This window comes from Homarus americanus, unplaced genomic scaffold (assembly GCF_018991925.1).
Source record: "Homarus americanus isolate GMGI-L3 unplaced genomic scaffold, GMGI_Hamer_2.0 scaffold23598, whole genome shotgun sequence".
Classification (NCBI taxonomy): Eukaryota; Metazoa; Arthropoda; class Malacostraca; order Decapoda; family Nephropidae; genus Homarus; species Homarus americanus.
The window spans coordinates 4442757-4467587 of record NW_024731054.1 but is presented as its reverse complement, the minus strand read 5'-3'; the positions used below and the strand labels follow the sequence as shown (position 1 = coordinate 4467587).

At 34.1% G+C, this 24831-nt stretch overlaps 1 protein-coding gene across 7 annotated transcripts in view; it reads left to right on the top strand.

Moving 5' to 3' along the window:
• Positions 1–22793, top strand: part of LOC121867534 (ubinuclein-1-like) — a 61083-nt gene extending 38290 nt beyond the window's left edge. For 2 of the 7 annotated variants that reach the window (XM_042367527.1, XM_042367524.1), the window contains 10 exons: positions 1725–1760; positions 5834–5929; positions 6126–6311; positions 7606–9551; positions 10352–10501; positions 16685–16895; positions 18062–18082; positions 19192–19336; positions 19571–19676; positions 22516–22791. In XM_042367527.1, the coding sequence (XP_042223461.1) occupies positions 1725–1760; positions 5834–5929; positions 6126–6311; positions 7606–9551; positions 10352–10501; positions 16685–16895; positions 18062–18082; positions 19192–19336; positions 19571–19676; positions 22516–22544 (2926 nt within the window). In that variant the 3' untranslated portion in view covers positions 22545–22791. Of the gene's footprint in view, positions 1–1724; positions 1761–5833; positions 5930–6125; positions 6312–7605; positions 9552–10351; positions 10502–16684; positions 16896–18061; positions 18083–19191; positions 19337–19570; positions 19677–22515 lie in introns of all 7 variants that reach the window. The other 5 variants (XM_042367528.1, XM_042367530.1, XM_042367526.1 and 2 more) reach the window with 5 other exon arrangements.
• Positions 22794–24831: the final 2038 nt, after the last annotated feature.

Here is a 24831-nt window from a genome sequence, read left to right as displayed (position 1 = left end):
TAAAATGTAAAATTATTCAAGAGACCAACAAACTCGATGTTCACTCCACTGTAAACAAAGTTAAACTGAGGAGCGTGGGTGATTCGATCAGCTGAAGGGCACACAAAAACTGTTCCTTGTATTGTATATACAGTATTATCAATATATTAACCAAATTTCAGAATGACCAATAATTTTAATATAAAAAAAGGCAAAAATATTCAAGAGCACAACTTTCTTCATATTTACCCCACTGGAAACGAATGTAAACATACAACCATTTCCTTTATTGGCGGACTAGTCGATCAGCTGATGCGCACAACAAAGTGTGTTTCTCGTAAGGCTGTCATTAATCAAAGTTTTGTTCGTCAATGGAACTTAAAATCATTATGGGAGCTAATTCGTTAACCAAAATTTTGTTAATTGAACTGTTCGTTAATCGAGGGACCACTGTGTATATATATATATATATATATATATATATATATATATATATATATATATATATATATATATATATATATATATATATATATATATATATATATATATATATATGTAAAGTCATTCTGCATAACTTATATTTAAATGTCAGGAACAGTTCTTCTCTAACTTAAGCACATAAATCTCCCTTAATATTGAATCTGACTTAACCTAACCATATACCAGCTATTCTATTTTTAAATGTATATATATATATATATATATATATATATATATATATATATATATATATATATATATATATATATATATATATATATATATATATATATATATATATATATATATATATATATATATATATATATATATATATATATATATATATATATATATACATTTCAAAATAGAATAGCTGGTATATGGTTAGGTTAAGTCAGATTCAATATTAAGGGAGATTTATGTGCTTAAGTTAGAGAAGAAACTGTTCCTGACATTTAAATATGTTAAGTTATGCAGAATGACTTTTACACATTAGTCATGATCGAGTACAATATCCCAGGTAATAAAAAAATTACTCCTAGGGAAATGAATATGAATAAGAAAACACAAAAACAGATAAGTTGAGTGGTTTAACCTCACTATAACAATACAGTATGATGAGAACTGAAGGACAATATGAAAAGAAAGAGGAAGAATTATGGGATATTTTTCATCATAGATAAACATTAGTGTTCATGATTTATAAAAGGAAGAGAAAATTAATAAGGAAAATATAGACTTGAAATTGGTGAGAGTTCAGTTTATTAGGAAAAGCTTGAACATAGCGGTGTGTTCAGTATGGTATAGAAAATATATATCATTGTATATATGGCGTGTAATATTTATTTACAACTGTAGGCATTATCACTATAGTCTTGTAATGTTTGTATTTTTTCTTTTTACTTCTAAGGATTACTGTGAGAACTGTTTACAGATTCTATTAACACTATGTATGAGGAGATATTTTCAATCTTAGAATATATATGGAAGCTTAAAATCCATCTGGTCTAAAGTGTAGCCATATAAGATGTTCCATAAGTCAACAAGACATAGCCAGGAAAACTAGGTTAAGTCCAAGTTGTATGGCTGTTTTATATGAAAGTTGAAAGAAAAAGATATACTAAGATGAATTGAATAGGATTTTTCTTAAACTAGTTTCGTAGAAAAAAAAAGTAGTTGTTGATACATTTGAGTTAAAATGGAAATGTATTTGTGAGGTGTTGCCAGTTACTGAAGTGTTTTGTCTCACCCACCAACAGCCCCCAACAGTACTGGGAGCTGTATTATCACTTCTGGTAAGGTCCCCCATACCACTTGTTAACTGCTGATGGTGACTGGGACGTGTGCTCAAACTGAATAACCTGGTTAAATATTGTTTATGCAGAAAGTTTATGTTGTACTCTGAAGAAAATTTATATACATTGTTAGACCTGTGATGCAGTGGCTTGTATGGTAAGTGTTTCATCATACAGTCTCAGTGATTGTCTCCAAGAAAGGGACACACACACACACAAACAGGCTGTATGGTGAAATGCTTACGAGTCCCCAAGTTTATCAGTGTATTAAAATGTCTCCAGAGAATACCTTTTACCACTGATGTGATGGTTTTCTTCAAACTTATACCATTCGAATAGATTTAATTGCAAAATGGGTGGTACCTGTACTAAATGCTTGGATGGTATATTTGCAAGGTAAAAAGTTTAATGAAATCTAAAAAATCGATTTAAAAACAGAAAAAGGAAACTGAAACAATAGATCACACCTCATTAGCTATGATATGACCTGGATTAAACTCAAAAATTAATATCACTACTAGCAAAAACCAGGTTTCTCAGTCTATGAAAGGTGGCTGGTTTCTGTCTGCTTTATTCTACACTTTGGAACACTTCAGAAACTTGTTGGCTTTGGGTTGTATAGAGCATCCATTTGACTGGACAAAAGACAAAAATCTTAAAAGCAATCCTTTTTTTTTTCCAGAAACTTATTGGCTTTGGGTTGTATATAGCATCCATTTGACTTGACAATAACCCCAAAAAATTTAAATCCATGTTTGTCCTTAATTTGCACATGCACAGGAACCAGATACAGTATCTGGCCAGTTTTATCCCTTTGCAAAAAAAAGTTGCTTGCTATGATATTGATCACTGAAATGCTGCACAGTTTTAAACTGACAGTCAGATGGCTAATCTCAGGAAAATCCAACTCCTTAGTTCTTTTACTCAGTTAGCAATGACGGGAATCATAGGAAACATTTTCATTTCTATGACAAAATGTTTGTAATAGCAGGGTGTGTATCAGACTTGTTCTCTAAGACAGCAGTGTTCTACATATTGGAAGTAGGTTAATATACCATTTTGTTATTACTGTAATATATTGAAGTTGAATGATTTTACAAATAACTTTTGAATTAAATTTCTTTGGATTATACTTACTTACAGTACATACATATTAAGTTCCTCTTATTTTTTTGTCATTGATGCATTTCTTTAAACACTAAAGTAAATAAAAAATACATATACAGTATATTATTTCCACATTCAGAGAATTTGTTTAAATTCCAATCCTTTGTTCTGGACTTGGATGTAATGATAGCAAAATTTCATGGCCATATTTAAATGCATTTGAAATTTCTAAATTTTTTGTTCCTTTATTACTGCACCTGTCTGTTAAACATTTTGTCATAACAGTTTAGCCTTGTGCTTTCTTCCTACATATTTTTTAGTGTTTTAGAGTTTTACACCTTTGATAATACAGTACCAGGAAAAGAGTATTTAATTTGATATAACTTCTAGATTTGATTATCATTATTAAGCTATTCAGACTAAAGTAAATATCCAGATACAGGAATACCTCGCTATTCGCAATCCTGCTTATCCGCAATTGATAATTAACACCCCTATTCGGTATTCACAAAGCATACCCTGCTTATTTGCAAATGAAAAATTACGATACCCTACTGTAATATTTAAAACCGGTCGGGTTAGCCGCAGTTTTCATAGTCTGACGTAAGGCCCGCATCACACACGAGCTCTCTCTCTCTCTCTTTTTTTTTTTTTTTTTTGTCCCGCACGGTTTAGAAATGAATGAATTTCAATGGGACAGAGAACGTGTGTGAAAATTCACGTGCGGGATACTCTCAACCCCGCGCCTGTGCCTGTACTTCCAAACCTTGGTGTGAAAAAATCACTGAACATTCTAGAATTCTTCATATGGCGAGCATGTTTTTCCTGCGTGTCAGTTGTGGTGCAGCTATGGTAGGTGCTGGAAGTGCCTGTGATTATTTTTGCCAGATACAGGCAAACTGAAGCGTGAAAAATTCGCCATTGTGAACACCTGTCTTCTCCCACGCGGAACAAAAACGCTCATGTGCAGTAGGCCTAAGTAAAGCCTGGCGGAATGAACGTGGGTGTGTGGATTTGGCGGGTTGCCAAGCACTATAGCTACATCGCCTTACCTCTTCCCCTACTGGGCCAACCTGTGAGCTTTATTGTTGTTATTTTTCAATGGAATGCAAAAATAATAAAAATTTATTATTGTAAGGTCAAAAACATAAAGATACACATTTCTTATTTCCGTGGCAGTTAGTGTGCGATTGTGGGAGGGGGTGCAACATCAGGCTAGTGGTGTGAGGTAGTGGTGGTCACAGGAGTGTGGTGGTGGTGGGTGGTGTGAGGTAGTGGTGGTAATGGGAGTGTGGTGGTGATGGTGGGTAGTGTGAGGTAGTGGTGGTTAATATGAGGTAGTGGTGGTGGTGTGTTGGTGAGTGGCAGTGGTGGTGGGAGTGTGAGGTAGTGATGGGAGTGTGCTGGTGAGTAGTGGTGAGTGTTGGTGGTGGTGAGTGTTGGTGGTGGTGAGTGTTGGTGGTGGTGAGTGTTGGTGGTGGGGAGTGGTGGTGTTGGTGAGTGGTGGTGTTGGTGAGTGGTGGTGTTGGTGAGTGGTGGTGGTGGTGGTGGTGGTGAGTGTTGGTTGTGGGGAGTGGTGGTGGTGGTGGCGAGGGTGGTGGTGGTGAGTTGGTGGTGTGTGAGTGTTGGTGGTGGCGAGTGGTGGTGGTGGCGAGTGGTGGTGAGTGTTGGTTGTGGGGAGTGGTGGTGGTGGTGTTGAAGTGACCCATGTGCATGCGTGCTGTGAATTGGTTATTGTTATTTTTTAACTTGTATATACTTTGTTTTTTGCTGTTACATTCACACACAGTCATCATACAGAATGTTCAAAACCAAATTAAAGAAATGGTTTTCATAAGGTTAAATACATAAAGATAATGAACATTTCTTATGACTGTGGGACTTGCCCAGATTGTGGGAGGAGGGAGTTGCATTGAAGGTCTCATCCCCTCTAGTCTCCCGTGTGGTGAAACTATTGCCAACTGGCAATGCAGTATTATTTTATTTCATTTAATTTATTAGTATAATTTTTATTTATTTCTCACAATTGCTGGTACTACAGTATACACATGACCCAGGTCCCAAATAGCCTTGGATAATGAGGAGTACATATATTTCACAAAATATTTAGTGAAAGTTGCCGGCTGGGAACGCATCCCTCCTATTTACGTTAATTCTTATGGGGAAAATTACCCCAATATTTGCAGTTTCATTACGTAATTGCAATGACTGTTGGGAACGCATCCCTTGCGATAACCAGGTATTCCTGTATGTGTAAAAAGACATGAAATATCTTCATGCCACAACTTTCAGACTTATAAGCAACAATTTTATTTCAAATTTAGAGACAGTAATACTTTTGTGATGCAGATGTTGGTCCCACATCTTGGTTATCCAACAGTAGTTTATAAAATTTTATCAATAATATAACTGCTATTGACATACGTATATATTTTGGCTGGATGGTACCATATTTTAACAGTGCTAATCCAGCCAAAATGTTGGAAGAGTTTAATATATTATTAATTGTTGCCTCTACAGAGTTGGTCTCTGTTTCAAGCTCCCAGACTAGTTATGAAATGAAGATTCAAGCTGCTTAAGGTGTTATTGAGAAATTTTAATCATTTTTTAACTAAAATTTTTTATCTTGTTAACCAAGTGTTGGATGGCGAAGATAAGTGGTGAACCACCATTTTGTTGAGTTTAGTGATCATGGGAGTGGAGTGTAATACTGTACTGAGGAAAATATTGAATGTTAACCCCTTCTTTGCCACAAACTTAAACTATGATACATGTTTACCATACCCAACAGCGCATTACTGCCACAGTTTTGGTTTATAGTGAAGGAGGGGTTAAGGGTGGGAATGAAGAAAAAAATTAAGGATGAGAATATCAAAAGAGAAAAACAATAATGATACTTGTCTGTTTCCCTATTAGCCTTTGTTTTGAGGTTTCTCACCCATTTCCTGCTTTCCTTCACTGATTAGGGGTGAAAATGGAGTAACACAAAACAAAGATGAAGAGGGTGAGAAGAAGAAATGTAAACTACCAAAGAAGAAGTTTTTATTCACAGATGAAGTCAAGTAAGTTATGTGATGTGTACAGGTAAAAAAATTTTTGTTTTGGTCTCAATTTTTTCACTTGGCATGAGAATTACATCCACTATACAAGATTATATAATGTATGTACAGTACAGTATGTGATGATTTGAAGTGTACTTTGAAAGTAATCAGTAATAACATAAAATAAAATACCGTACCTGTACTTTTTCTTCTTCAGAAAACTGTTGTGTGAAGTGGTGAGTGTAAGAGTCCAGTATTGGCAGATGTTGAGGAAACGGTCAGAAACTCCCGAGGAAAATATAAAGAGGTTTCTGGATACTGAAGTTCGTCCCATCTGGCCTAAGGGGTGGATGAATGTACACATTCTCTTTAAGGAAAGTTATGAATCACATGCTGTAATTACGTGAGTATAATTGATTATTTCTTGCCTTTATGTCACATTCCTCATTTCTTGTTGAAAAAGTGAAATTGAGTCCCATAGGTAAAACTGCCCAGTAGGGACAGTGTGGATACATCTCACTGTATACGAAGCCTTTGGTAAACTGTTCTTGATAATTTTGTCTAGGGTTATTTTGAAGCCCAGTACTGTAATAGATTTCACAACTTGAACTGTTAGACCATTCCATAGGTCTACCATCCTCGTTCTTCATGATAACTTGGCGAACTTGTACTTGTGTTTCCTCTTGTTGATGGTGCGTGACATCACAAAGAAATGGCCTAGGTTCGGGTTCATGTTTTCCATCCATTTCAGGATTTTTAATGTTTCAATGAGACCTGCCTTATTGTTCCTTGTCTGAAGTGTTGTTAGTCCTAAGGCCATCAGTCTACTTGGATAATTGAGATGACATACAGTACTGGTAGTTCCAGAATCATTTCAGTCCCTCTCTGTTGCACCTTTTCTGGGGATATACATTCATACAGTACCTGAACAATAGTATGGCACCTAAAGTACTTGAAAATTATATATAAGTTCAAATTTTAAGTGGGAAGACATGAAACCTTATAAACTTGGATCCTAAAACTAATATTTTTTACATTATAATATAATGTAAAAAATACATACCGTACAGTATATTATATGTATTTAAAATCTCGCCAATTCCAATAAGTAAAACACCTTTGAAATGCTATAAATTTTCTCTGAAAAACTACAAATTGACCTTTTTTATAGTTTGTAATACCTGTACTGTACCTGACCATAACTAATTTTGGCATAGTATTTTATCCCAACTCGTGTGAAATTTTGGACAAATACTGTACGGGTACGGTAATGAAAAAAATATTTAGTCTAAAAAATAATGGCTAAAGAAGTAAAAAGACTTCTGTAGCAAGAAGACCAATAGTTATAGTAAAATGGTGATGAAAATGAATATTCTAGCATAAAGTGTAAGGTAGATTTAGAATTTTGAAATTTTGTCTTCTGAGAGGGGAGAGGGGCATAAGTTTTTACAGTACAGTATCTGTAAAATGAAAACAGTTGCAAAAAAATTAGTGCATCACTCTATAACAGCTGGGGGCAGTCCTTCAAGGGGGTGCTGGACATACACATGTAATCTGTTGTACTTGGGACACATAATATATTTACATTTCTAGGATGTTATCTAATAAATTTTTATCATGTGTGCTCTGTCTTGTAACATACCTCAGCCAAAACTTCTTATTGTCATTTTTGCTTTTGCTTTTCTTTTTCTTTAAAGGAGCAAAAGTTATATGAAGCCAGCATCTGTCAAGAAGTCAGTGTCTCTGGGAGGTGGCAGTGTTACTAATGTATCAAGCAGTGTCAGCACCCAACCACCCAAGCCTTCTCTAAGTGCCACAGTTATTCCAAAAAGCTTACCCTCACCTGTGTCTAGCACCTCAAAGGGAGAAGCAGTTAAAAAAAAAATCTCACCCGGGGAACAGAAGGAGGTGGAGTCAACGGTAAAACCAGCAACAGAAAGGACTGTTTCCTCAAGTGGTGGTTTAAGTATAAAGTCAGTAGAAAAAATTAACGAAGAGGCTCCTAAAGCAGTTATAGCACCAGAAAAATTATCGGAAACACCGAGTGATAGTGGTGATGCCACAAAAGACAACTCTCCTGGCAAGACACAATCTAAGACTGTTTCATCCATTACGTCTGTAAGTGTTATAGACTTATCGAGTGATGATGACAAGACGATGACAAATAAAGTTTCATCATCCAAATCGAATCCAGTGTCTGGTTCTAGTAAACCAAAGGATAATAACACTTCAGAAAAAGACACATCAGCTGTATCAAGTACATCAGTTATTCAGAGAGTTAATTCAACATCAGAAGGAAAGAAAGATGATAACTTGGAGGAAGAAATGAATCTTGTTATGAATGAAATACTCCAGATATCCAAAAAGAAGTCAGCCGATGATACTGTGGATAAAACTAATAAGGAGAGTGCAAACCATTCATCAGTGACCTCAACAACATCTAAGCACCAGAACTTATCACAATCTCAAGTACAACATCAACATAATATCGTTTTACCGGCACACAAACACCACACGACACAAGGTCCTACCACGGTGGATCATCCAAAACATAGTCCGCCAGTACAGCAGCAAAAACACACAACTGAGCAAACTTCACCAACACAACTCCACAAACATCCAGTTGAGCACCATTCACCTGTGCAACAACAAATACAATCACCACAACACCATTCACCATTGCAACAACAGAAACAAAATATACAACACAATTCACCTGTGCAACAAATGAAGCAAACAATGCAACCAAACTCACCAGTGCAACAACTAAAGCAAACAATGCAACCTAGTTCGCCAGTGCAACAACTAAAACAAACAGTACAACCCAACTCACCATCACAGCAACTGAAGCAGACAATTCAACCTAGCTCACCAGTGCAACAATTAAAGCAAACAGTTCAGCCTAGCTCACCAGTGCAACAATTAAAGCAAGCAGTTCAACCTAGCTCACCAATACAACAATTAAAGCAAACAGTTCAACCTAGCTCACCAGTTCAACAATTAAAGCAAGTAGTTCAACCTAGCTCACCAGTTCAACAATTAAAGCAAGCAGTTCAACCTAGCTCACCAGTTCAACAATTAAAGCAAACAGTTCAACCTAGCTCACCAGTTCAACAATTAAAGCAAGCAGTTCAACCTAGCTCACCAGTTCAAAACCAGTCACAATCCCATTCTTTGCAACAGCATAACTTACCTCATCCACCTAAGCAATCACAACAGCAGCTAACTATGCAACAGTCGCACCATCAACAGGTGCAACAACAGCAGCAGCAACCCTTAAATTTACAACAACCAAAGCCACAGCAATCCTTAAATCTTCAACCACCATTGCCTATGCAGCCACCTAAGTCACAACAGCCACTTAATTTGCACCAAAGCAACCCACAGTATCACTCCTCATCACAACATAAGACTTCAGCAGACTCCAGTCATCATAAGAAACAGTCACAACAATATTCACATTCTCATCATCAACAACAAGTGCAGACCAAACCAATAAACATCAGTGTCTCATCATGGAACAAGGGGGATAAGTCCCATAACTCAAAAAGTTCTCCACCTAGTACAAACAAGACTCATTCATCTTGGGGATCCAGTCATGAAGTATCTCCTTCCAGACAGAGACAGTCAGAAGCACCAATTGGTTAGTAAATTAATCCTCTCTGCATTTATGAAGTATGTTGGAGTGTATACGTTTGCTTCATATTTAACTACTGTAACGGCATGGAATTCTGCAAGGACCAAAATGTTTTAAAAGTTGTTTTGCATGGGATCCTGTACTTGATGCAGAAGTAGTGCATTTGCCAATTTTATTAATTGTTTTATGATAAGGTAACATCAGTAAAGATTATTAAGTTTTGTTGGCTCTTGTGTACTTAAGTATTCATTTCAGACCTTTTGTGTACTTGCCCTGCATGGTGTAAATGGTGGATGTAACTAACAAAGGTAATCTTATTATATCAATTACAACAAAATATCACTACAATGCTTTTGTAAATTTGAAAGCAGATAGTTTTAATCACATGTTATGCACTCATTTAAATACCCCAGAAGTAGCCAGGAATGTATAAAAAGACATATCTTACTCTGGTTTTTAATAAGTATGAGGCTCTCATCAAACATACGGTAAGTGTCTACCTGTTGCTCAGTCTTGACTTTAGTTGCTGATGGTAGAATTCATACAGTTTTCTTGCATTGGGACCAGACACATAGTGCAAATTGAGTTTAATATTGAAAAAAAAGATTTGAACTCACTGTCATGCCATTTCAATCATAGCTTGAGCTGGTAAGTACGAGTATGATAAGATTAAAAGTATTCTGGAAAAAAAATTTCCAGGCAATTTAATTATCAAACTTCAAAGCCAACAGCTTGCATATAATGATGACAAAGTAATTTCAGTAGAATGTTGTGTGAACCTATTTATGTCATCCTTCCTTTAATAGTTTCATCAGTCGATCCATTGGCTAACCTGAGGATGATGCACGGCCTCAGTGTGAGCAGTATTACCCACAAAAAGACATCGGCAGCTACATCAGTTTATCATAGTCCTGCTGCACTAGCCACCTCTTCTATTGGGACCTACAGTACATCAGGTATGAATCAAGATTAATAAGTGTGGTTGAGAGGAGGACAAGATGATTACTACTACAATACTGTACTGTATACAAGGGAAAGTATTTGTTGAAAGTTTTCACGTTTTCACACCACGCCAGTAGCATGGAAACACAAACTGGGTCACATCAAAGTAAAAGCTGTTATGTTGTATTTACTCAGGTAAGAATGTAGAAAGGAGTCACTGCCATTTATGGTTTATGCTTATCAGATGAGTATAACATTAAGTTTTTCCGTGAAGGCAAGATTGTAAATAGGTAAGGGACTTTCGGCTGTTAAAAAAAATGAACATATGAACCCTCTTTTTCTTGCTTGACATCCCTTGTCAGGCAGCTCCAATTACTTAAAGTTCTAGTGAGTTGTCCCTCACACTGTGACCTCATTTGACATCATTCTTGAAAGATGAAGTTAGTAAAGGTTGCCCTCAACAGGATGGAGGTCTAATTAGACCTGAGTAACCTAGTCAGTAGTTTCTGGCTACAGTCTTGATTTCAAGGCCAGTTTGCCATTTTGTTTCAGTCTAGCTGACAGCCATTGAGATTGATTATACCTGCTTTGCTTACTTTGGCAAAAGCTAAGTGAGTGCTCCTTTATTACACTTTAGGGATAATTGTCTAGGACCATACCACATCACTAATATGAGACTGTTATTTTTTTGTAACATTGTTTCATAAGGTTTGTTTACATATTAGACTCACTCTGAATTTATGTCAGCATGCTAAAAGTGATTGATGTTACCACTGACATCTGTGATTCATTGGCTGGACGGTATTCTTGAATATGTGTTGACTAGTGTTTACAGGATAGCTTTTAGCTGTCCGCGATGTAGGCTGCTCATAGGACAATCCCCAATGAGGTTTTAAGCAGTCGAGTATACAAAATCCACTTCTCCATGTATACCAGGGGGATTTTTATATGCTTCCATATGAGTAATCTCTAGACCCCAGAGTTCATTCACAACATTTTCTACCCCCTTTAATTAGTCTTCTGATGAGAAAAGATTTGGGACATCCATTCTTATTACTTCATCTCTTGCCCTTGAACAACCACGGACAGACACAATAAACGATTTTCGGGCTTTCCTGTTGGATCATTATCACCGAAAGGTCCAACCTTATTTACCTTCCGTGCTTGCGGGCACACTGTCCAAGCAAAACAAAGCCTTGGACATTTAACACTAAAGAAAGATTAAGAGTGAACAAACACTAAATCAAGATATGTATGCTGGTATGTATGCAAATATTTGTAGGGAAATAAAAAACTGCAGTGGGACATTCTGGGATTAAGTGAAGTAAGATGGACAGGTTCAAAGAGCATTACTGGTGAAGTCTTTTACTTCACATATTCAGGTGGTGAAAAGTATGAGAGGTGTTGGTATTTTTGTTAATTAACCAGAAGTTGATCAATTGTGTAATGAGATATTGGGCAGTTTCAGATAGAGTTTTGTTAGTGAAGTTTAATGCTAAACACACGGACTCAATAATAATAATATAGGTTTATGCACCATCAAATGATAGTGAGGATAAAGTCTTAGAAAAATTTTATGAAGATTTAAAGAAAGCAAAAGATGCCATAAAGTTTAATGAATGTCTGATTATAATGGGTGATTTTAACACAAAGGTTGGGAAAGGGGAAGAAGCATAAGTAAAACCACATGGGTTGGGTAATAGAAATGAGAGAGGATATATATTAATTGATTTTGTAAAAAAAAAAAATGCAAATGCATGGTTTTGAACAACACCCTAGGCGTCGCTGTATGTGGATCTCAACCCAGGACAGTGTAGATATCCAGTAATCTTGTCAGGTATCAAATAGATTACATTTTAATTTAGAAAAAAAATCAGGAATTCAATAACCCAAACCAAGACCTATCCAGGGGCAGATCACATTAATGAGTTTAGTGAGGCTTTAAAAACAACAACAACAACAACAACAACAACAACTGTGGACAAATTCAAATGGGATTTAGGCAAACTCAAACCAGAGGCATTGATGAAATATGAAATTGAAACTGAAAATAGATTTACAGTATTACTGGGAGGATGAACATTCATTTTTGTCATATTCCCTTAAATTAATCCTCAACATTAATCTAAGCAGACTGTAACTTGTAATCTTACCACTCACTAGCTGAAGGGCCTACACATACATTCATACATTCAGCTAAATGCTTCATCTCTTTTCCCTACAACCAATATTTGCACATTAGGTTACCCCCTCCATTCACCTACCCACCAATGCCGGGTAGTGGCTGGACATAAAAACACTTAGCTCTATTATGTACTGTATATAGATTGGCTGTCACTTGACATGACCACAGTGTCAATTGGGAGTACCATATACAGTAATTATATCCATAAGGAGTGTTGGAAGTCTCAGCTATCCACATCACTCATTAGTCCAATAAATTCCCAGACAAAGGCTAATGTGTATGCCATAAGAGGGTAGGGTCATCAGCAAGTAACTGTGAAAAAGGCAACAGCAATGGATAGGTCATAGCGTAAGCAGTTCCTTATTTGACATCTCAAGTTGTCACATTATCTAAGAAACTGACGGCCGATTTGCCAACATAATTTGATAAGACTCGATTAATTAACACAGTACAATGGCCAAGCCCCCAAGATTGGCTAGCACAGTAACAATAACCACTTGGTTACACACTACTATAAAATAGAATTTCAGGATCACTCCAATCCCCCCCCCTCTCTCTCTCTCTTTCTGATTCATCTGCTCTTTTTCATGAACATGAAATTTGACAGTACAGTACTGTATTGAGAGCAAAATATATTTTTTACCCATTGATGTTATTATTTCTTGTTATTATTTCCCCATAAAGAATATGTTAGAATTTTTAGGCACTTTCCTTTGAAGGCATGGATTTAACCAGATGAATATTTTCATATTTTGTAACACAGTCAAGTTATATTGACAAACTGTAAATCTAAAATCTGCATACTGGGCAGGATGTACAGTACAGTACGTACAGTCGGCCACAAGAATAAGTATACACCTGCGGTTCGTATTTGAGACAAAATATCTGGTAACTGTCCTGAACAGAACAGACAAAATCATAAAATGACCTGTAATTTATGTTTTATTCCTACAAATATGTTATAAATACATTTATTGTGAATGTTTTCCTAGTGTCTTGTGTTTACATTACAAGTACTGTAATATATTGTATCCAATGGTAGTAAACTTGTTGCCGAATGGGATTTCAGTTATCGTACAGCTCCCTCCTTCTCCCCCACTTTTTCTCTTACCCTACTTTTTGTTTTCTGATGTTTGGATTAGTAAAGGAAGTAAGAGGAGTAAATAGAAGAATAAAGGAGGGGAAACACAAAATAGTTAATATAACACGTGGGGGAGCTGAGTTTCAGCATGCGCCTGGATGTTCAGTTTCAACGTTAGCAGACCGTTTTCGGACCTTACAGCTACAGTGTGTATACTTATCTCTGTGGCCGACTGTACATGTATGTTCTGTACTGTGTACAGTATACAGTATATTCAGTGTATATATATATATATATATATATATATATATATATATATATATATATATATATATATATATATATATATATATATATATATATATATATATATATATATATATCTGAACCGCAGGTGTATACTTATTCTTGTGGCCGACTGTACGTACTGTACTGTACATCCTGCCCAGTATGCAGATTTTAGATTTACAGTTTGTCAATATATATATATATATATATATATATATATATATATATATATATATATATATATATATATATATATATATATATATATATATATATATATATATATATATATATATATATATATATATACACACATATTACCGCCTAACGGTTTCATACTTAACGCGTTTTATCATATACGCGGTGCCTCGCCAGAGCTGAACTTTCACTTAACACGGATTTTTTCCACATATACGCGGTGAGTGTCCGGCTCGAGACGCTATTTTTAGATTTGCCCCACCCTGCCTGACTGCCTGTTTTAGCTCATAAAATTCATACAAATTACCCGGCCAGAATATAATTTACATTGCTGGAATTCTTATAATTTGGTGATCATTTTGAATATAAACATCATATATTTTGCATTAGACATACAAATTTTAGATAAAAATTTTTCTCAGAGTAACTATGTTATCTTTTGTGCAAAATATATGACATTTATATTCAAAATATTCCTGGTCTTACAAGGAATCCAGCAATGTCAATTATATTATCCTAACTTTAGTTTGAGGTATTATTTATTACAAATAAGTTAAGTATTCTGGTTTTCCCACACATCTCCTTGGGACGGTTGGTGGGGGGTGGGGGGGAGGGAGGGACCGACCGACCATCTGTTACCCGTGAAGAATTTTTTTTTTTTTTATTAACTGAAGATATTTGTTTTAGCTCATAAAATTCATACAAATTACCCGGTCAGAATATAATTTACATTGCTGGAATTCTTATAATTTGGTGATCATTTTGAATATAAACATCATATATTTTGCATTAAACATACAAATTTTAGATAACATTTTTCTCTAGATAACTATGTTATCTTTTGTGCAAAATATATGACATTTATATTCAAAATATTCCTGGTCTTACAAGGAATCCAGCAATGTCAATTGTATTATCCTAACTTTAGTTTGAGGTATTATTTATTAAAATTTAGTGGTTTTCCCCCAAAAATTTCTCAGAGAGGGAAGAGCCGGCAGTGTAGTGTGAGAGGGGGAGAGTTGAGTCCATTATTTGAATGGACATTAACTGGCGACTGTATTTCTCTATTTCTCTTAAGTATTAATTGTGTGCATGTACCATCATAAAATTAAGATGTTATTTTTACTACAACATAGGTATGTGCCTTCAAAAAGTGGAGTTTGGGGGTCGGGCCGGTTTCTATTGGAATTAATCCCATATGTTCTGTTGTTCACTTAACGCGGATTTCACTTAACACGGGACCCTCTGGGTTCTATTGACCGTGTTAAGTGGGTACAACTGTATATATATATATATATATATATATATATATATATATATATATATATATATATATATATATATATATATATATATATATATATATATATATATATATATATATATATATATATATATATATATATATATATATATATATATATATATATATATATTTTTTTTTTTTTTTTTTTTTTTTATACTGTCCTTGAATTTCTTAATGCACCAATAAATTTTCTCCTGCTACTCTGTGGTTCAATTCATCTCTCATTGTTCCATTTGTTGACATCCACTTCCAGATATCTGAAACACAACACTTCCTCCATTCAGCTAACATCTATTATCCCTTCTCTTATTGTGTTCAACTTTATATGCATGAAATTTCAAAATACCCTGTAGCAGGAATTAAGCAATTGATATAAAGAAACTAACATAACCTCATAACTAAATCTAACTGAATATAATCTAAGGCTAATGTTTGGGTTTAATATTGTCATTGAACAATAAACCAGTTTTTCTGGATAGTAGTACTTCAATACTGTACTGTACAGGAAGAATCATCTTTTTTAATTTTAAGATCATTTCTTTACCTGCACATGTCTAGTGGAAGGTGCTCATAATTTAGCATCTGCTAGATAGTTACCACAGTCTTTAGGCTGGTACAGTATATCATTAATATCATTTTAGTTTGCTTGAAGTTGAACAGATGAAATATTTTATATATAATGAGAACTGTGGATACTTTTAACTTTCACAATAATGTAATATATCAAGTGAAGAGAGGGTATATTGATGTATTATATAGGAGCAAGGAAAGATAAGGAATATAGAATAGGTACAGTATTTGTAAGGCTTTGCTAAGTTCTAAATTGTATAGAAGCCTTACACTAGGATGTATTAATAGAAAGTAAAGTATCATTATAATTTTATGCTTGTTTCTAAAAATGAGGAGAGTGATATTTTAACTTTTAATAAAAACTGTTTTAACCCCTTCCTTACCAAATGGCAAGCTAGCATATGCATGTATGACAGCAGTAGTACATGTTAACTGAAGGTCTCACAGCATGCCATAAGAATGAGGTTAAAAGTTTCTGTATAGTGATGTATTTGGCTGACATCTTCCGATGCAAACTCTGTGGAGGTTATTGCAAGACATTCATGACTTATCTTTGTTAATGCCATCAGTCTCCAAGAAAAGCAGTGGAAGCAGCAGCAGTAGTACAATTAGTACTACAAATAACATCCCGGCTCACAGTGGATCTGCTAGTCTTGGGACGACTTCAAGTAAAACAAGTTCATTAAGTTATTCGTCAAGCCAGCCTAAACTTTCCACTTCATCTCATTCATATTCCTCCAGTTCATCATCCAAGCACTCCTCGAGCCAGCCCAAAACAAGGTTAGACTTTTATAGTTTGGAAACATACTTTATTTTTTATGCTTAAATTTACTTATTTTTGTAACTAATTTTTATCTGTAATATGAGTTAAGGTGTAGTAAAAGCACTGTTACATGAGAACTGGAAAGACATGACATTTAAAGAGCTTAAATGTCTTACAGAAAATGCAATATTTCATATACAGTGGCCCCCAAATTCGCAGGGGTTAGGTTCTCAAAATGACTGCGAACTGCCCTTTGGACAATTATTTATTTTACCTGTATTGCAAATGTGTGTGTGTGTGTGTGTGTGTAGACACACACAAAAAACACATACAAATAAATAATACAGTAATGGGAAAATACTCTCACAAATAATCTGAAACAAATTTATTAAAAATATGACAGTCTACCCTCAAGTCCGTGCTCTATTAATAAAGTAAGTTCCGGTGCATCCCTTCATGAACCAGTTATAAGGGAAGTTAACCCATTTATTGTAAGGCATTGATGGTTTGTACAGTTGAAGTGTAGGTAATAAATTGCATAACATCAAGTGGTTGGTGAAGTTTCCCTACCAGTATTATTGAAGTAGGAAGATACACCCCTTAGGAGGTATTTAACATATATGAAACTGAGTGATATTGGAAGAGAATGCTGATGAATGACTGAATAATCATTGCCTCTGTCATCCTTGTAATTAATCCAGACAACCACATAGGGTTATAACAAATTTATTCCATTAACATAATTCATTACTTAATAATTAATAATATTTTATGCACCCATACTTTAATATTTACATCATATTATTTGTATGTATTGTATGTAAATCTTGAGTGAAGGAGGTTGCAGACTGACATTCAGATTCACTCTCATTCGTTATGCAAACAGAGGCTATAAACATTCTGAGCTGGAATGCAAACCCCACTTATTACACTATTTCTTACAAGAATATTATTGCTTAACACTACCCTTTTTAGAAGTATAGGTACAGTACATTTTCCATGTTAAAGTGAGCAATTACTGTGATTATATATTTAGGGTAATACAGTATCTTCCTTTAATATTGCCTCTGGTGACTCAAAGTAATATCCCATCAAAAATTTACCTATTTATTCCTTTGTACTGTAAATTTTTTTTATGACTCTGCCTCTGAAATATTGATATTTCTTCCCTCGCTGAGTATAGGAACACCACAAGATCTCGTAGGTATGTACAAATCCAACACATAAATTTCTTGCTGTAAATTCATAATTTATGTTTATGTAATATAATTATTTTTTAGTGTACTATACAGCCAGTATTTGTTTTTATTTATTAACTTTTATCTCCTATAGATTATAGCACTTATGTTAATTTTATCTCATCTCTTTCAACAATGAATATCCTACCTTTGCAGATTTAACTTGTTAAGTTTAACGACCGCATTTTTACAAATTTTATCTGTGTACTTCTCCAATTTTCTCAGTTCCAAAATAAATGGGGATGGAACGGGTTCACCAAACCTTGCAAAAATCTAAAATACTGTACAGTATATTAATTTATTATCATCTCTTGTATGTTTTATAGCCTCACATCAGTCCAAAGGGACCTGTAGGCTGCACTTGAGACTAACCCATGACCTTGATGGCCGATACTAACAAAACAATTAGTTCAACTTTCCCATTTTATGTAGGTTGGATCAATTGGTATATCACGATGACTATAGGCAAGCACAATGCCATTAAGATGGTTTTTACCTATTGTGCTGCATCGCTCATCTTTTATGCATCTTTATATAATTTAGCTAAATATCTTTCTCGTCAGAAACGGTCATCCCAACGATTATGAATAAATCATTTAGAAATACATCATTATTTCAGGACGAAATTGGACAGGTTTGTAACAGCCAATCAGCTGTAAATTTTGAGAAGGGGGCAGGGCATCTTTCTCAGCTGGGAAAAAATGCACTATAGTATGCCTTACGATAGATGAGAAATGTACTATACATGCAAGAGTTATTGTAGCACCAAAACTCATTTAATTTTCAGCCTTAAGTGATAAACCTCACCTCTCAGATCCTTCTCTGGGTGAGTTGTACTATGGTTATTGTGTAGTTTAGATGGACCCATTAATATTGTGAGTTAGATTGGGTTGTAGCCACTTGACATATTGGATGAAAGTTACAAGTCTCCTTGGACACACATGAGGCTATGGAAGTTTTTTAACAAATTTTGAAGAGATTAAACAAAGAAAAATCAATTTTGTTTTATGTTGAGCAGTAAAAATTTATTAAAAATTACCATATGTATAATTCATAATGTTACTTTTATTTTAAGGTTGGACCCATATTCAGCCTCAGTAAGTCAGTCACTGTACAGCAGTATGACTCCAGACCAACAACTGAATGCCTATAAACAACTACAGCAGCATCATCAGTCAAATCAACTTACACCTCATCAACAGCAGGAACTCTGGCAGCAGGTTAGTTGATTTAATGGCTGTGATTAAAGCTAGGTGCTTGATACTCCTTTGCATCATAACTTCAGGTCATAGAATTCATCCTTATTGACCCCCATAATATTCCATCAAGGTCTTTATAAAAAGCAGTGTGAAGTATATATTTTAAATGGAATACTTTTATGATCATGTAATGCCTTTTGTTAATTGACTTTATTTCATTTTTATTTTTGTTTCATTTTATACGTTTCATTGCAGCTAAATGCGGGTGGTTACTTAGCTGGAGTGTCAAACAGTGAAATGCTTAAGCTAATGACTCAGATGGGAAAGACAATGGACTCCTACTCTTCATCCTCACAACCAGGTTAGTCTTGATCTTTCCTGGTTTTCTAATACTGTACAGTACTGTATAACCAGGTTACAGTATTGCTAGAACTATAAAACTTCATTTCATATTTTGAATAAAATGGTTTTACAATTAAATGTGTTTGACAATAAATGTTTAATCACAGACTTTGTGTAATCACAGTTCATTGATGCATTGATGTGTTAAGGAAAAAATTGAGGTTATTCACAAATTTAAGACATCAACAGAATGTTTTTATGTTTTGTGTGATATAGTTAAAATATGATGTTTTACTCGTCTCACTCTCCCGTATGTACCGTATATACCCGTGTATAGCACGAGTTCTTAAGACCAAATTTTTGGGCAAAAAGTTGGGGGTCGACCTCTATACGGGTAATAGTTTCGTTAGGTTGAAAAATATTTACCAGTAACTACCAGTAAACAATGGAAACGACGCACCAACGCACCACCCGCTGTGAGTGTCGGTACAGTTGCCAGGGCAGATCTCTTGCGTCATCATAGCAAGCCCAAAGTAGCCAAATGCATGGTATGGTATGCACAGGAGTATGTAAAACATAAAGTATTCATTTTTAAAAGTTTATTTATAGATACATAAATTTTTGTTAATTAAATTTGAAACATCAATATGATGTGAGTCAGGTCATCTACACACAGTTGCCAGTTTCAAAATTTTCCTTTTAAAATTTTAAGTTACCGAGTATTTCTTTTCCCAAATCGTTTTACAATACTGTAGGTAAAACAGTATACTATTGTGCAAACCCCACAGAAAAAAAATTAACAAATGGAGACACCAAAAATGTAAAAAAAAAAAATGCTGTCTGACTTGCAACACTGTTGGTAGGGTCAGGTGGTTCTAACGGTACCTGCCAGGACCCGGTAATCAAATTTATAACAATATCTAACCTCAATTACTGTAGTTTATCTGATGTAGGCAATATGAAGTAAAAAATACCAGTTAAAGTGAGAAATTGGAAGAGAATAAACAAGAAAGATGTTGGGCTATTTTTGGTAGGGCTGAGGGAGAGAGTACCAGCTGTTTGGTCTTTTTTGGCGGGAGAGTCACGCAAATATCCGTACTAGTATTTGTTTGGTGTCTTCTGTATTTTTAAAAATGAATACTTGTAAATTAAAAGTACCGTAACATTGTATTATATAAAAACTTGTCATATTTCTGGAAAATAAGAAGCAAGAAAATAAGAATACACCGGTAAACACAATTTCAACGTACGCTAAAATTAAAAGCTGCTTAAGAAGGGCCGATGCAAACACAAAGCCTCCACGACCAGGGCTCTGCCGTATCAGCTAGACGGTACACGTGTTTTTCGAATCGTTTTCAGTTAAAAAACTTTTGCATCACAAGTGAATTAGGATAGAATATTATTGTAATATAACAGTTTTTAACTGAAAACCATTCGAAAGGCGATTACAGTAACATCTTTTGAACGAAAGAAAGCGAGTCATTGTTTTTGTCACGATTTTATCCCACTTTCCACTGTAATACGTACGTCATTTCAGCAAAAACATTACATTTCCATATTCTCAGAAATAAATAGTAGTTTTGCTGAAACGTGATGTATTTCAATGTAAATTAGGATAAACTACATGCAGAAAACAAAAGACTTTACCTAACCTTCCGATGTTCAAGATATGTTACTCGTATTTTTAATAGTTTTCGGTTAAAATACTGTTATATTAGTGATATTCTATTCATACTGTGGTTGATATAATACCTTCACGGAAATGTAATATTTTTTGCTGAAATTACGTCCGTATTACAGTGGAAAGTGGGATAAAATTGTGATGAAAACAATGACTTTCGCTTTGTTTCGTTCAAAAGATGTTACCGTAATCACTTTTCGAATGGTTTAGTTAAAAAAACTGTTGTATTGTATTACAATAATATCCTAATTGACTTGAATAAATATTACGATACCATATTTCTGAATATTTTCATTAAAATCCATCAAAATCATTTTCTTTGTCATCGTCTGCAGCACCACACAGCTTCTCCCAGTCCTCTCCTTGAACAGGGCTAGAGGGTACGTGTTTTTCGAATCGTTTTCAGTTAAAAAACTATTACATCACACGTATATTTTACCTAAACTGCGCCTGAATGAATATATTCTCGGAAATAAATAGTAGTTTTGCTGAAACGTGATGTATTTCAATGTAAAATAGGATAAAATACATGACGAAAACAAAAGACTTTACCTAAGCTTCCGATGTTCTTGAGATGTTATTCGTTTTTTTAATAGTTTTCGGTTAAAATTCTGTTATATTACAATGATATTCTATTCATACTGTGCTTGATATACTACATTCACGGAAATGTAATATTTTTTGCTGAAATGACGTACGTATTACAGTGGAAAGTGGGATAAAATCGTGACGAAAACAATGACTTGCGCTTTCTTTCGTTCAAAAGATGTTACCGTAATCACTTTTCGAATGGTTTAGTTAAAAAACTGTTGTATTACAATAATATTCCCTCCTAATTGACTTGAATGGAAATATACAATATTTTTGTTGAAACTACCCGCGTTTCAGTGTAAAGTGTCGTAATAATAAATGGTAAACAAGTTTATAGGACGTAGTGTTTTTCTGAAGGTTTTGTTGTTCCTTTACCCTCAAAAACTTGGGTCGACCTATAAACGAGGAATATCATAAATTAACGATTTCTTGGTCAAAAAATCGGGGTCGACCTATATACGAAGGGGGGTTATAGACGAGTATATACGGTATGTATGTATATATGTTTGTATGTATGTACATATGTATGTATGTATGTATGTATATACTCTGTATATGCACTTCAATCTTTTTTCTTTTTTTTCAGGTTCTGGGCAGCATCGTGGACAGTTCTGAATGTATTTCAGGTCTGGACTGTAAAATTTATACATGAATGCCTCGCATATGGATAACATGACACCTGGAATGTACAATAGTCTACTGAGCGGTAAGAGTCCAATACAAAGATTTAGAATACTTGGATTCTCGTTGTTGAAGAATTCAAGTCTCTTAGAAGCTGCCAGTATGATGTGGGAAAGGTACATGAGCTGTACACAAGAGATAGTTAGTGAAGTACTTGTTTGTTTGTTTGTTTATATATATATTTATATATATATATATATATATATATATATATATATATATATATATATATATATATATATATATATATATATATATATATATATATATATATATATATATATATATATATAATGTGTGTGTGTGTGTGTGTGTGTGAAAATAAAATTATTATCAATATGAGATTCAAGCATTAACCAGAAGCATATATACAGAATTCATGGACCACTATTAACTCTGATAATGTTATTTTTAAACCCTGGTTTCTGGATCAGCTCAGTGGAGGTTCCCCCATTATGGTATATTATGCTAATTTTGATATATGCAAGTCTTTTACATACTGTATTATAAAGGCCCTATAAAACAGTACAGTACTGATAAAAAATTTCCATGCCTTATCAAAGAGTATGCCCGACCTGATGAGAAAACATTGTTACTGAAAAGTTATGATATCTACTTGAATTTAATAGGCTACTCTTTCTGACCGTCCTTCCCATATTTCATGGCTGTTCTATAATTTTTGAACCAGGAGGGGAATCTTACCATAATTAACAGAACATCTTTTGTCAATAAGACAAAGTTTTAAAATGTTCCTAGGTCCCAGACATGAAGATCAAGGTCACATTTGGGATTAAAGGACAAATGTGAGGGGTTTTCTGTTTGGGGAGCATTAAGCAGTTGTATTTTTTGTTTACCATTATTTATGATCTTTATAATTTTACAAGTGCAAATTTTTAATAAGTTAATTATTGCTGTAAGTTACAAGTTTTCTGAAAATTAATTTAAATATATTTATTTGTATATCTATCTACACTGTAATCTTTTGCTGAATAGACAGTTATTCAGAAACTATTATTATTCAGCCTGTTATTTATTGTATGTCACCTAATTTCTGATTTTGATAAATTATCATTGATTTCTGATAAATTAAAGACTTGAAATTTTATTGTAAAATATTGAAGACAATTCTATAAGTTTACAAGCTGTGAACAGTTGTCTTGTTATCTTATGATCAACTGCTTATGGGAAAGAGTGTTGATAAGAATATGTGTAACTAGAAGGCTGGCCTGCTGACACATGTGTACATCTGTAATATTTGTTATTGTAGACAAAAAGACTTAAATAGTATACAGGGGCTTGGAGTTCATTCTAGTGTGTATAAGATTACAAAGGAATTACATTATGTTATCATCAGTCATGTGTTATTCCTCTTTAAGTGTTTCATGAAGAGGTCTTCTTTCCCATATCATTCTTCAAATGATCTTTCTCAAGTCAGTGATGATATGTCATATCAGTAGGCTTTTGGAAAACAAGTGAATGGCTGAAGAACTGGGTGAACATTTTCAAGATCCAAGACGGACAAATTAATAAAAATTTTGTTATAATATTTATAGACAAAATTACATTGTTAATAACTAATTGTAAATGAGGTAAATTACTCTTATTTAAATATTAATGTTTATACATTTAAAGTGTTTCAGTAGGAGGCTCTGCAAAATTATATTAATTTTCATAAATACGCTTTAGATAATAATATGACTCGGGAAAATTAAAGGACAATTCCAAGGGAGAATGACTTTCCCACATTCCACCCATAGTTTTCACACCTGAAACTGTACTAATATTGGGTTTTCATGCCAAAATAAAATCTTGAAAACAGCAAATTATTTTGTAAAGTTTAATGAATAAACACAAGCAGAAGGAAACATCACCACCCATGTGTGATGTATCCAGAGGAAATGACAAATCACTTTTTTCTTTTAGGCTTCATTTGTTGGACAGTTGTAATACAATACAGTTCAGTACATAGATAAAAATAGAACGGCTATTTGAATAATGGTAATACTGTACAGTAAATTATCTCTAATGCACAACAATTACTATTCAGAATATTTCAACTAAGCGAATTTTTCTTTGACTCCTATGTTGTCCCAAACTCTGAGTTAGACCTAAAATATATATATACAGTATATATTTATAAAGCCTCGGTTGATGTGCTAAAAAATAGAATTTATCATAGATTTGGACCCAATATAATTGAAAACGTGATTTAATCATTTGT